General features: G+C 59.7%; 1 protein-coding gene across 2 annotated transcripts; it reads right to left on the bottom strand.

Moving 5' to 3' along the window:
* Window positions 1-384: 384 nt before the first annotated feature.
* ALX3 (ALX homeobox 3) lies at window positions 385-10,699 on the bottom strand. Of its 2 annotated transcripts, XM_047871241.1 has the most exons (5): window positions 10,396-10,699; window positions 7,455-7,541; window positions 4,881-5,197; window positions 1,839-1,967; window positions 385-1,447 (listed from the first exon to the last, which is right to left on the bottom strand). In XM_047871241.1, the coding sequence occupies exons 1-5, from the start codon at window positions 10,670-10,672 to the stop codon at window positions 1,139-1,141; spliced, it is 1,119 nt and encodes a 372-aa protein (XP_047727197.1). In that variant the 5' UTR covers window positions 10,673-10,699; the 3' UTR covers window positions 385-1,138. The 2 variants fall into 2 exon arrangements, with proteins under 2 accessions (XP_047727197.1, XP_047727198.1); XM_047871242.1 differs by lacking the exon at window positions 7,455-7,541.
* Window positions 10,700-13,854: the final 3,155 nt, after the last annotated feature.

Genomic DNA, 13,854 nt, shown 5'->3' with positions numbered 1-13,854 from the left:
CTTATCTCCACTTTCCCACTGGCCTTCCGACCCTCAGGCCCCGATTGCCCCTTTCCCTTTTGACTCTAGAGTGGGGCTGAAGCCACAGAGGTCCTGGGTAGGTGACGGGGCCGGGCATGGCATGTATCAGCCTTGGGGGCTCTGCTGCAGCCTACCTTCCCCTAGCCCCCAGGATCCCTGCTGGCCCCTCAGGAGGGCCTGGCTGAGCCTGAACCCTGGGCACCGACCAGCTCTAGCATAACCGAGTGCCAAACCCTGAGGATGCACAATCGCCTGGTCTAGGAAACACTTGCCATCTTTATTATCATGTTGGGCAGCACGCCTTTTTTTTTTTTTTTTTTTTTTTTTAAACCAAAGTCTGGGTTGAGATCTCAAGGGCTTCAAATCTGTGGAAATCTGTTTTATTCTTACCAACATCCAATGCGTAAACCAAGGAAGCCTGCTCTGGCCTGATTCCATAGAAGAGAATCCAAATTTCCATCCCCTTGGAGGGGAAGAGGACTCCATGGCATGTTGGGGGAGGGGCACAGGACCAGAGCAAGGGATGAGGGATGGCTAGAGCAGAGGCTGCGGGCACCGTTTACACCGACTGGACTGCTGGCTTCTAGGCCCTCGTGAGCTCCAGACGCTGAGCGCTCGCCCCCTGGTGGCGGGAGGGGGAAGTAAGGCTGGCCCTAGATGGTCATGCAAGACTGGTTTCCCCTAAGTCACAAAGAGCTTCTTCTGGTTCAACCAGCATCCTCCTCCTTTTATTTTATGGTGTTCCCTGAATGAGGAGCCATTTCAGCTGGAGGGATGACAGTTAAATTTGGACAACATCTGAAGGAAGCAGGGCAGTGTCTTCCTCCAGCCCAGAGTTGGATGAAGGGACCTAATGTGTAATAGGAAGAATCCTACCTGCTTTGAACCCCCCTTTCTCCTGGGCAGCTCCACCTTATTCTAAGAGAGAAAAAAAAAAACTCTAGCTTATTCCCTGCGGGAGGCTGAGGATCCCAGCTGCTCTGCCTGGGCCTCCGAGAACCATCTGGGGTTTGGAGGCAGAGGTGTGTCCTCTCTGACATCCAGGCTGGGGTGGGGTGGGAGCAGCTGGGAACAGAAAAGGGGATGGGCAGCTTAGTCTGTATGTCCATGCAACCGATCACGTGGTCCAGTTCAGTAGGCTGGGTGGCTCCTTGGATTTCACCCTGAGCGAGATGAGGCTTGGAGACTTATAGTCGCCATCTGGGGAAGACTCAAAGCTGTGGGCCCCCAGGGCAGGGGAAAAGCCGTGGATGGAGTAGATGCCAGGATGGGCTCCAGGGGAGGCCGGCACCCCCATGAAGCCGGCCACATTCCCATGAGTGTGGGAGTATGGAGACATGCACGGGGAGGGCATGCCCTCCGGAGACACGAGGCAGGGTCCCGCGGGGCTCCCAGACCCTGGACTGGGCCACAGGGAATTCTGCAGCTGAAAAGAGAAGGAGGCCCATGAGTTAGTAACCCAGGGGCTGCCACCCTCACCTAAGGGTTCTGTCTTTGCTCCTGGGGCTCCAGAAACCTACCAGGAAACCTGCACTTGGCCCAGGTCTAGAATCTGCTCCCTCCTACCCCCAACACTCGAAATGGCATACTCAGGAGACCCCTGCCGTGGCTCCTCCAGATGAGGTTTTCTCCAGTGCTTCCTTCGTGCCAGCTGCTCTGCATGCCCCACTCACGAGACAGAAGAGCCCCATTTTGCAGAGCAGAAGTGCTTTACCCACGGTCACACAAAACCCTAATGCTGCTTCAGGTCTCCCTGGGGACGGAGCTACCCCCACGGGACTTGGCCAGGCCCTGCCTCAGGGGAAGAGGGGTCTCACCGGGGGGTGGCTGTCTGCTCGGGGCAACACAGAGATGTCATAGGGAGACGGGAAGGGGTTCCGCCCCTCCTGGATCTTCCCGTATCGCTCTCGCTTCCGCCACTTCGCTCTGCGGTTCTGGAACCAGACCTGGGGGACAGAGGGGGGAGGCGGAGAGAGTGACAAAGCAGCCCTGAGGAACAGAGCCTGCTGGGGAGAGAGCTGAGGGTGTGTGTCCTCCTGCAGGGTGGGGCGCTGGCTCCTGCCTGGGGGATCTTGAGCTGCGGGAACTTCTAAATCCGTGTTGTTCTCAGGGCCAGGAGAACCTGGAATGGAGCCTAGAACAGGCCCAAGCTCAGAGGGGGCTTACTGGTCCCTTGGGCCACCCCCCACCCCCACTCACCAGGCTGAGTCACTCTCTTGGTTCTCCAGCCGGGTTGTGTCACTCAGGGTGTTGTGGGATCTGTGTGGCCTCAGAGGCCCGGGCACTTCCGAGGTGTACCGGTGCCCAGGCTCTAGCCCCACCCTGCCTCTTCTTTCCGTCTGCCCACCTCTCATCCTCAGCCCAGAGCCCGGCCCCTCTCCACAGCCACATCTCTGGCTGGGCAGTAACACTTGGTTCTTCCTAGTTGCCTCCCACCCCAGCTTGCCTTTGAGACAGTCTGCTACCTTGCTACTCCCCGTCTTCACTCGGGCTTCCCCTGCCGGGGCTGCCCATCCCCTCCCCCTGCCACTCTTCTGCCACAAACACACGCGTACATCTCCCCTGGACCTGTGTGGTGTGGTGCTCTGGCATCTCTCTCGTACTTACCACACCCTATTGCCATTATCCATTTTGTAATCTGCGTCTCCTGCTTATTTGCGAGCTCTTGGCAGGTCAGGGGAGCCTGTGTGCTGTGCACATCTGTGTACATATCTGTGACGAAGCTGCCGTTGGGCATACGCCGTATGACCGTTACGTTTACGTGTACCAGTGCGTACATTTTGTATTTCTATCACTAAACATTTGTGTGTCAGGCCCCGGGCTAGATGTCGGCAATATCAAAACGAAACCAAGCCATCCTCTTGCTTTTCAGGGATCTAGCTGGGAACCACAACAAGAGAAGCTGTGTGTGTATGTGTGTGTGTGTGTGTGTGTGTGTGTGTGTACGTGTGAATGCAACCCCACCCCAGCCCCTCACACTCCCCCCATGATCCCTTCACACTCCTATTCGTTCAGGCGGGCGAAGCCACGACAGTTCAAAAGCTCGGCATACCCCCAGCCCCCTAACCCCCAGATACAGAGATCCCAGAGGAGACCTGAGGCAAGGTCAGGGACACACCATCCCAGCCGCCCAGCTGCCCAGCCTCTCTTTCTCTACTCTCCCTCCCCTGCAGGCAGCTGAAGGAGTCGAGCTGGTGAGCTGATTGCTTTACTGGGAACTCTTCCCCATCATGCCGTTATCTCTAGAGTCCCCACCGTAGACGTCCACTTGCACTCTGGCCGTGCCCTCTGCATTGTCCTGGGTGGTCGTTTGTTGCTGTCCATGGGGCAGGGCCTACAGGTAGATGCCACGTTCCCGTCAGAGAAAAGAGCCCTACTCTAGGGCCTCAGCCCTCGGGACTCTTTGGGACTAGGTCTGGGAGCCTGCGGCCACCCATGCGACCCCCTTCAGGGTTGAAGAGTCCTGGAAGAGGAGCAGGAGGGTGCGCTCCACTTCTCCACAGCAGTTCCACAGCAACAGCTATGCAGACCCTACCCTAGAGGCTCGCTGAAGCGCCCGAGACTCAATGCCCTGGACGTCCCCAGCTCATGGAATCTCATGGGCTCTTGTGAATGTTTGGTCTCTCATCCTGACGGCCTCAGGGCCTGGGGAACCCTGGGAGGACCGTCCTAAAAGTCTGTTTCGGGAGGAAAGCGGAAGCAGGAGGACCCAGCAGAGAAGGGGAAACAGCCCAAGCCCCTCTGGTCCTACACGGAATCCAGCTGTAGGGCCTTCTCAGCCAGGTGGCAGCTGGCCTCTCTGTGGACTGGCCTGCGGGCCCCCACTTTCTTCCAGAGCAGGCCCCTGCCCCAGTACCTTCAGACAGAGTGTCCTGAGAGGCTCCATACAGGGTGTGCTAGGCATGAGCTTTGTCCCTATTGAGTCTCCCCTGTGGTGGGAGAGAGAATGTCCTCTGCCTAGAGGTGACCTCCTCACCTCTCCCGAGAAGCCCGAGTCCCACTCCTCTCCCAGTGCCTCCTGCTCGGTTTCGGGGAGCCTGTCATGCATCATGCCAGTTCAAAACAAGGCAACAACCACCATCTTCCTCTTGGGCCAGGCTTCGACTGAAGCCTCCTTTCCCACTCCCACACCCTGCTGTCCACCTTCATGTTCTTTCCCACTTCTGACATGTCTTGGACATGGGCTTCCCTTCTCCCTTTCCCCTGTTCCCTTCCCAACATCCCTCCATCTCCTCACCCCGCCCCCCCCCCCACTTGAAGCTGGCCACAGCCCCATCCGGGAAGCCATGGGGCCTGATCTCTGCTGGGGAGTCTGTGGGGTGGGGAAGAGTCCCTGGCCAGGCTGTCCCGGCCAGGGTCTGGGAGCTGGCAGGACTGACGGTCGCCGGCTCAAGATGGCTTTGAGCATCATGGAGCCTGAGACACCCCCCGCCCAGTGGGGACCCTCCGACTCTGAGCGGCTACCTCAGGAGCAGCCCTGATATGTGTTCAGCATTTCGTGGCTTCCAAAATGCTGTCACATCTGTGGTCCTCAAAGACTCCCTAAGTAGGGAAAGTGAGGCTGAGCGATCCAATGGCATGCCCCCAGCTAGAAAATGGCAGAGCTAGGACTCCTAGACAGGTCTTTGGGCTCCAAGAGGCTACCACTCCCATGAGGCCTAGGCCTCAACTTGGACTGCAAGCCTGTGGCTGCAGCAGAGCTGGGCATGGAGGGGGAGCCCAGGGCGGACAGGCAGACTGGGGGCAGGCACCTGGGAAAGGCAGCTCTGTGTGGCACTAGTGCCCACCTCTCCCGCGGCCGGGCCCGTGGTCAGGGTGGTAGAGGCGGCCAGAGAGGCCCATGTCCGGAGCGCCCTCACCTGTACCCGGGCCTCGGTTAGGTCCGTGCGCAGAGCCAGCTGCTCCCGGGCATACACATCAGGGTAGTGGGTTTTCTGGAAGACTTTCTCCAGCTCCTCCAGCTGGAATGTGCTGAAGGTCGTGCGGTTACGGCGTTTCTTGCTCTTGTTCTTGGCCAACTCCATGGAGTCAGGGAGTCCCGGGGACAGAGGGACACGCAAGCTGGCCAGACAAGGGCCTGGGGAGCCTTGCAAGTTAGAGGGCCCGTCCCTGGGGCCCCCTCGGCAGTCCAAGGGCAGCTGGGGGAAGCTGGCAGCTTTGGAGGCCTTCTCCTCAGCTGCAATGGAAAACACAAAAAGGAGGATGGAAACCGAACCAGGAGGTTTTGTGGGTGGACTGGGGGAGGGGGAAGAACGTTGACGCTTCAGTCCCCGCCTCCCCCTTCCTTTCTCTTCCCTTGTCCCAGCAGCCACCCTCCATGGGAGCCTGGCATTCGGAGGCCTGCTTGCTGAGCCTCCAGCTGGGGAGGGGGCCCTAGGGAACCATGTGCTCTGTGGTCTGGGCGGATCTGCTGGGGCCGGAGGAGGGTTCATTTCAGGGAAGTGCTTTGTGGTGGTGCATCCCACAGGGTGTGGAGGTGCCAGGATTGGCACCGTGGCAGGGCCCAGCACAGAGGCGCAGGGGCGGGAGGAGGGGGCGAGGATGGGGTGTTCGACATCTCCTGCCCCTGCCAGGAAGTGCCTCCTTGTCCCTGACTGTGGGCCTTGGTTCCCAGGTCCTCACGCCCATGCATCGGGTCCCAGGTCCAGGCAGGCAATGGACAGGGGCACTCAGATCACTGTTGGCTGGTCTGGCTGTGCCTCATTCTCTGGACCCCGAGTCTCAGGACAATCCCGGCCCTGGGGTATGAAGGGCAAGATGGGATAAAGATGCTTCCAAAAAGATTGTCTCATGCCTCTGAAAACTGTGATGTTTGGGTAAGGACTCGAGCTGCAGCGTTAGAGAGGCAGGAGACAGGCTATGCTCAGAGAAGGAGAGACAGCAGACCAGTGTCAAAACAGCATCCAGCCCCCAACCCCATCATTCTGGTTATTGTCTGCCCCCTCCCTTCTCAGCGCAGTTTCTGATGGCTCCCCCATTGCCCTTGATTAGCAAGCAGCGGGGTGGGGGGTCTTGGCTGCAGCTGGGCCCAGCTGCCAGCAGCCCCACTCTGACATGCTAGCCCTCAGGAAGCTTGGAGCTCTGTCACAACCCCGGGGCATGATGAAAAATAGGTCACTGCTGATGCTCCGCCCTCTCCTCTGGAGAGGCCCCCCAGCAGCGCCGCCATGAAATCTCTCCTCGACAGTCCTCCCAGGAGCTCCCGCCACAAAGACACCCCACTGACTCACGCAGCCCTGCCCTGGCCCTGGCCCATCCCCAGCAGGGGCCTGGGCCCCAGCAGGCCCAGCAAGCTGGCACCAAGAGGCAGTTTCTTCCTTGGGACTTGGTGTCGGGATCACAGCTGTCATCAGGGAAGGAGGGGACCAGAGAGATGGGATTTTCAGGTTCTGGCTCCCTGGCTGCATTACGGAGGACAAGTTGGGCAAGGTCCCCCTCAGCTGGAAGGTGGTGGGTGACCTGCCTGGACCAGCCAGGCTGGGCAGTAAGCTCCATGTTGTGAGAGCCTGCCCCCCGGGGGCTGTGCACGGCAAAAGCCTAGGCACCAGGTCACAACTCAAGTGGAGCATAGGGAAGAAAGGGCACCAGCCACTGACTTCCATTCTTAGCCAACATGTTTTGGTTCTAGAGGGAGGTGCACTGGTAGCAGCTGAGGAATAAGGACTCATGGGAACGGGACCAAATAACTGAATGGTCAGGGAGACTGGGAGACTAAAATTTTCGAGGGCACCCCACATACAACAGCTTTGAGAAGTAGAGTCTTGGGAGTCCTGGGTTCTGAGGGAGGCACTGCTGGACTCCAGGCAAAAAAGGCTGAGAGTGGCTCAGGGATGGGGGTCAGGGGAGCACCGATGTCACTGTAGAGGGCTCCCCAAAGCTCTGAGGCCTGCTGATCCGGCTCTTGAGCCTTCGGTGGCTGTCCTAACAGGATCTGCCCAGAGGAAGGGACTAGCTCTGGGCTCTGAGCTGCCAGAGCAAGAGAGACAACGGGCAGCAGGACTTTTCAGAATAGCCACCAGAAGAGGGGGCCAAGCCTGCTGGCCTCTGCTGGCCTCCCATGCCTGCCCATTCTACAGCCCTCCCAAGGGATGGGAGCACTTCTCCCGTCCCTGTTGCCATTGCCCTGAAACCTCCATCTGCCTGGAGGGCTCCAGGGAAAAGTAGGCATTCCTCCCTCTTTGGGGGAACAGGGTCACACCTCATAGAAGAGCAAAGCCCAGTGCTCTGGTGCAGGTGGGATCAATGAAGGGCAGCGGTGGAGGAAAGGAAGGAAAGGCAGAGTAGTTAGGCAAGCCAGCAGTTTGCATCTGAGCTTGTAAAGAGAAGGGTGCATGCACCCCACAGCGCCCAGCACTTTCAAGGTGTGTGCAGGCTGTGTATAGGATTCACTTGCACCTGGTAGGGACACCGTGTGGTTGAGGGGGAGTGCTCACTGCGGAGACTGGTATCCATCCTGGGACTCAGCACCAGGGTGTCCTCAGCCTGCAAGACCACAGCACCACAGCAGAAGTCTGTCGGGCCTGAAAGACGGGAGCCCAGACGGAAACCTCTGAGGCAGCGACGGTGCTGCGTCCCTGACTCTGCTCTCACGCCCGCTGCTCTCCCCCACCCCGGGGGCGCCAGAGCCCCTGCTAGAGGCTGTCTCAAAGCCAGGGCAGCAGCTCGGGAGCAGTACCGCTTGGGACGCCAACCCGGAGCCCCACTGCCCCCTCAGAGAGCGTCCCCTGAGGCCGCACGGCCAACCATCCGGCTTTCAGCTTCCGTGGGAGCCTTCCTCCGAGCCGGCGCCCGCGCCGTTTCCCACGCGATCCGCAGAGCTCGCCAAGGCCTGGGCTCTCGAAGCTCCGGCTGATAACCCGAAACCGTTGTGGACAAGAACGCCGTGCGCCGGACTCTAGCGGGGCCTTGGCGCTCTCCCTAGAATTTCCAGCTTTGGCGTAGGGGCCTCAGCCGAGGGCCAGTGATTGGGAATCCTCGAGGTCTGCAGTCGGGCCGATGAGCTGGCCCTCCAGTTACCCGGCTCGGGGCCTCCGAGTCGGTGGTTCCCAGGTCAGAGAGCCGAGCCAGGGGCGGCCCGGGCGGCCCCGGCGGAGCAGGAAGGAACGGCCGGGCACTGCTCCGGCCCTGTGAGCAGCCGCGCGCACCGGACTCCAAGGGTGGCTGGCACCGCCAGTACGCGGCCGGGGTCTAGGGCAGGGCTGGGCGCTCTCCGCCAAGGGTGCCGCAAAGAGCGGGAGAGAAGCGCCAGACTCGAGCGCGCGACTGCCCGGCCTCGGCAAAGATCGCGCCGCAGATGGGGCGCAGCTGCGCGCTCACTGGACTGAGCTGGAAACGCTCGCAGCCCGTCAAGTTAGAGGCCGGGAAATAAGGTGTGTTCCCCCATTGCCACCACTTCCTACCTCGTAGACCGTGCGGCCCTAGTCCCCCGCGGCTGTCCCTCCCCAGCAGCCCCGCTCCCCCGCAGGGACGCGAGCCTCCCGCGCCCGCCGAGTTTCGGCCCTGGGCACCCGGGAGGCGAGCGGCGGCCCAGGTCCCAGGCTCGGCTCGCACCCGCTGCGCCTGTTTTTCGTTTGGCCTGTCGTCCGCTCAACTCGAATCGTCAATTTTCTTCTCCCACTTGATCTCATTTTGCTGTTTTCTGCTCTTTTAGGATGTCCTTTATTTTCCTTTCATTTTTTTGCTGCTTCTACTCTTTTTTGTCCTTTCCCTCCTCCATGTACCCGCTTCGTTCGATCGTTGGAGCCTCTGCTTGCTTTTTCTTCTTTTTCTGTTCGCTCTCCGTGTATTTCCTAACGTTCTGTCTTGCTTGCCGACATTCGTTGACCTCTCCTTCTCGCCTCTCTCCTCCGTTGTTTTGTTCAGTGTTCCCTCTTTTTCGTTGTTGTTAACACTCTTCGGGTTTACTTCCACGCATTTCGTTGTTGACACCCTCGCCGTCGCTGGGCCGGTCCCTCCACGCCCCGTCGCTCATTCAGCTCCAGCGCTCTCCGCACTTTGCCCGTCCTGGCTTCCCCGCGGTGCGTGAGGGACCCGGTGCGCCCAGCAGGGACGCGGGCCCGCGGGGTGGGTCTCGCCCGACGCGCGCGCGCCCAGCCAGGCCGGGTACCTGTCCCCGGTGGTGCTCATGGGGCTGCGCGGCCGCCGCCGTCTGGCTGGGATCAGAGGAGCCAGGCCAACTGCTTCTCATTAAGTCCCAACTGTGGTTTTTATCAGGAGAGCCTCTTTCAAAGGGCACAGACACGGAGCTCCGCGGACTCGCTCATTTCCTCCGCTGACCCCCACACACCTCCCCGCCCTCCCCTACACATTCCCATTGCCCCGGCAGAGCGAAGGCCTGAGCTGCCTGACCACTCTGTGGAGGCCCGCGAGGCGCCAGCGGGGTGGAGGCGGATTGGGGCAGACTTCAGTTGATTCAACTCTGGGCCTAAGGTGCGGGATGCGGCAGCGCAGATGGGCGGGCGCCCAGACTCCTACAGGTAGGTCGGTGCGGCGGGTGTCGGCGGGGCTGCGGGCCCGCGTTGCATGCCCCGGTGGTCAGGCGCGTTCTGTGTCCATCTGGCCTCAGCTCATGGGGCACCGGCCCGGGGCCCGAGGAGCCCAGGGAACAGGCCCGCCGGGCTACTCTCGACGGCCCATTGGTGGCGATCCAGTGCGAGGAAGCCAAGACTGCGAGAAGGGCGGCCCTCCCCGTGCATAACGACGGGGAGGCCAGGTTGGTCTGAGAAATAAGAACACAGTTATTCGGTATCGAGAATGGCCCCGGCACTCCGGGAACAGCCGCGGCCGCGCCGCCCAAAGCCTAACGCGCTGGCAGCGCCTTCCCTTCGGAGGCCGGGCTGGGAGGAGAAGCCAGTGGAGGCCAGGCCGCAGCCCCCTGGTGTCCTGCTTGGCCCCTCCAGGTCGGGGCCCAAGCTCAGGACCCTGAACGGACGCCAGACACAAAAACCGAGCTTCTCTCCCTGCATCGGGACCACGGGCTCAGTGCGGGACCCAGGCCCTGGGCCCGGTCCCGGCTTCTGGGTCAGTGGCAGTTCCAGGCCAACTCCGGCCAAGCAGGATTTCTCTTTCCCGCCTCCGGTCGCCTTCGGGCCCGACTGGGCCGGGGGCCGTCGCAGCTCCACCCTCGAGCGACCTCCCCCTCCCCTTTCCCGCCACCGGAGGCTTGAGCGGCTCTGCCTCCCGAACCGCGCTGGCTTTGCCCGGCCTGGACCAGCGCCGGTGGGCCTTGTGAGGGACCCGTGGCGACGACGGGCTAGAGGGTCAAAACAGTGGAGAGCTGGGCGAGCGGGAGAGGGAAGCAGGGAGGCCCGGGCGGGCCGGGGAAGGGTGGGTGAGCGGGTCGGGGCTGAGCGCTACGCCCGCGCCGCGCGTTACCTTCCGCGGGGCCCTCGTAGAAGTGGCTGCCGTTGAGCACCGGGCCGGGCCCGAGGTCCTGCAGGTACTTGGCGGGCGGCTTGGCCGGCTCTGGGAGGTAGGGCTCCAGGGGTCCGCAGGCCGGAAAACGGGTCAGGCGCGGGCCGCGGGGCGGCGCGGGGTGCAGGTGAGGCGCGCCGGCGGGGGTCCCGTGGGGGCCCGGTGGCTCGTCCCCCGAGGCCGCGTAAGGGCCGGGCCCGGGCCCCACGCCGAAAGGCGCGCAGCGCTCGGGGTCCATGCCGGCTCCCGGCGCACAGGCCGCCGGGGCTCCGGGCCTCGCGCTGCCCGTGCGGCCTGTGAGCGGCCGCCAAGGGGGAGGGACCTGGGCTCGGGGGCGCGGAGCCCCCGGGAGCGGCGCGCGCCGCGGGGGGGCGGGGGACAGGGGAGGGGGCCGCGCCTCTGACTTAATGCTGGAACCATCCACGTCACGTGCAGCCCCGCGCGGGTTAACCCCTCGGAGCCCGGGAGCCCCCTGCTTCACCCCAGCCCCCGTATTCGGAGGCAGTTCGAGCACAGGGAGGAAGCCACCTTCTCTCGACGGCAGGGTCCGCTTTGTCTGCACACCTTGGTGAGTCCCTCGCTCGGAGCAGCAACCCCGGTCCTGATACCCTGCCTGGAGGCTCTTGCCCCTAGGGGCTTGAGGCACCTGGGGGGAGAGCCTCCGCTCCCAGCGAACACTTTTAGGCCTGGGCTCCTGACAGAAACCTGGGATCAGGGCGGGGTGGGGGAGGGGCTGGGCTGGGACTTTAACCCAAGCCTTTGCTAGGAGCTGGAAAAACGTTGCCTCCAGCAAAAACACCTCTCTTGGGGATCCCTTGTTCCTCACGGGGACGGGAGCCCTTGAGAGAGATGTGTGGAAACAGCACTACTCCGGGAAAGGGGGCTGGGAAGCTTGGGCCTGGGCACTATCATTAATTAGCTCTGGGACCTTGAACTGTCACTAGTGTCCTCATCTGACTCTGGAGGCTGGATTGAGTCAATCCTTAGAGCTTTTCTGTATATTCCTGGTGGGTCTGAGAAGCGGAGACAGGGCCAGAAGGGACAGGGTTCAGCAGAGGTTGACTTTGGAGCAGGTGGAGGAGTACCTAGAGGGTTTGGGGTTTGAACAGGAGGCATGGAGTGGATACCTCTCAAATGATCTGGAAGTGCCTGGGGATCCACTGGGGAAAGGCTGGTGGTAGGTAGCCCAGACCTCAGGGCCCTGCTGCCCCAGGCCTGCCATTTTGCAGGGAGGTGAGGGTAGGGTGGTATGTCCTAGAAGTTGAGCCTCCCAGCCAAAAGGAAGCATAGGACTAGCGAAGTAGCTTGGAATTTCTGAGAAGAGAAACAACCCCCACCCTAAGACCTGGGAAGAAAGTCCTGAGGACCCTGGAACCCTGCTCACTTGTGTGGATTGAGGGGTTCCTAAGTCTGGGTTACACTGCTTTTTATTTTCAGTACTTCCAGGGACTAGTGAGAGGGGTGGGGAGTCAAATATCATTTGTATTTCATTTGAATTCTAAATTTTTAAAGGAATCCAAGAGGTCTGGTGTGAACACCTCCCTCTTCCGCTGGGGGCTTAAAGGGGGTTTCTTGGCTGTCCTCAGCCAGAGTTGGGCTGTAAATCAAGGCCAAACAGGAACCAGAAGCCTTGCATCTCACAAGTAGTCATTAAGCCATTATTAAACATACCGTAACTTCTCTGAAGCCTTATTGGTTTAAACACCACATTGGAGGCATTATGGCCATTAGGGCCCCTAATCACAGACTGCAGGCTGGGGCGGTGGGATGGGAGCACCTGGGGCTGGTATTTCCAGCCAAGAGGGAGGCTCAGCTCAGAATTAAGCTTCCTCTCTGACCTCACCAGGAAGATCCATTCTCTAGGATCCAGTGGATCGCAGCTCTGGGCAATCCATTTGCATTGACCACTTTTGCTCGTTAATAAGGTTTTCAATAGTTATGGGGCTACGGCTGTGGATACTGTCGACTTTTTAGGAGGATGTCAGCGTCAACTCAGGACACTGCTTCCGTTCAACAAATCATCAAGCAGCTTATTGTGAGCGATGCGAGTAGGACGCAAGAAAAATATCACCAGCAGTTTAAACAAGGCAGCTTGGCTTCAATGCCAAGTGTTTTGCCTCAGGTGGTAACCTTTCTCAGCCTCAGGTGTCTTGTCATAAAAATGGGCCATGCTTGCGGGATGGATGAAGGATTTTTGAGAAGCACTTCTTTTTTTTGTTTGTTTTTTAATTTTTTTTTCAACGTTTATTTATTTTTGGGACAGAGAGAGACAGAGCATGAACGGGGGAGGGGCAGAGAGAGAGGGGAGACACAGAATCGGAAACAGGCTCCAGGCTCTGAGCCATCAGCCCAGAGCCCGACGCGGGGCTCGAACTCACGGACCGCGAGATCGTGACCTGGCTGAAGTCAGACGCTTAACCATCTGCGCCACCCAGGCGCCCCGAAGCACTTCTGTTTTGATGGAAGTGATGAACTGTGTTAATTAGCGAGATCATTATTACCATTACAATACCCAGAAACAGCAGCCCAGGGTTCTGAGTTCCATCACTGAATTGGCGGAAGACTCCTGGCCCCAGGCTGCATGGGCTACAGGCTGGGGCCGATCAGAGAGACCTAGGGACTCACACCCCAGCCCAAGCGCAGAAGCCCCTCCTGCCATTCCCCACTCTCTGAACAGAACCAATTTCCATGCTGCCAGTTGAACTGAGGCAGCAGAAAGGCCCAGCGGACATTCAGATTGGATGCGTAGCTAGAGTTGCCCTACTGAGAGGCTTTTTTCCTAGGGTCATGCAAGACAGGGTACAGCTTTCCTGTTCCCCTTTTATTTATTTATTTATTTTAAATTGTTTTTTCAAAGTTTATTTATTTTTGGGACAGAGAGAGACAGAGCATGAACGGGGGAGGAGCAGAGAGAGAGGGGAGACACAGAATCGGAAACAGGCTCCAGGCTCCGAGCCATCAGCCCAGAGCCCGACGCGGGGCTCGAACTCACAGACCGCGAGATCGTGACCTGGCTGAGGTCGGACGCTTAACCGACTGCGCCACCCAGGCGCCCCTCCTGTTCCCCTTTTAAACCACTGGTGCAAACGCTTATCTGTATGAGGTCTGGAAAGAGTTTGATGGGGCAGAGGTGCATAGAAAACACAAAAAATGGCACTCTTAGAGATACTTAGTTTTTCTGTTAGGAGGGCTGAGAGATCCTGGAGTACACAGGGGCCCTCATTTTACAGATAAAAACAACAGCTGATTTATCTTGCAGCATGCCAGGCACTGTCTGACGTATCCTGTAGACACCGGTTTGTTTAATTCTCACAACAACTCCATGAAGTAGGCACAACTATTATCCCCATTTTACAGAGAAGAGCCTGAGGCCACAGAAGGAGCCATTTGCCCAGAGTGGACACAGCCACTTAGTGGCAG

This window comes from Prionailurus viverrinus, chromosome C1 (assembly GCF_022837055.1).
Source record: "Prionailurus viverrinus isolate Anna chromosome C1, UM_Priviv_1.0, whole genome shotgun sequence".
NCBI classification, from domain to species: Eukaryota; Metazoa; Chordata; class Mammalia; order Carnivora; family Felidae; genus Prionailurus; species Prionailurus viverrinus.
The sequence above is the reverse complement of the archived record's forward strand: the minus strand, read 5'-3'. Positions and strand labels throughout refer to the sequence as shown.

Excerpts from the sequence above, each read along its gene's own strand:
- ALX3 (XM_047871241.1), bottom strand. The coding sequence starts at position 10,672 with ATGGACCCCGAGCGCTGCGCGCCTTTCGGCGTGGGGCCCGGGCCCGGC. Across the intron at positions 7,542-10,395 it reads CTACGAGGGCCCCGCGGAAG|GCCCGACAGACTTCTGCTGT; the intron begins GTAACGCGCGGC and ends CCCGTCTTTCAG. Across the intron at positions 1,968-4,880 it reads TAACCGAGGCCCGGGTACAG|GTCTGGTTCCAGAACCGCAG; the intron begins GTGAGGGCGCTC and ends TCTGTCCCCCAG.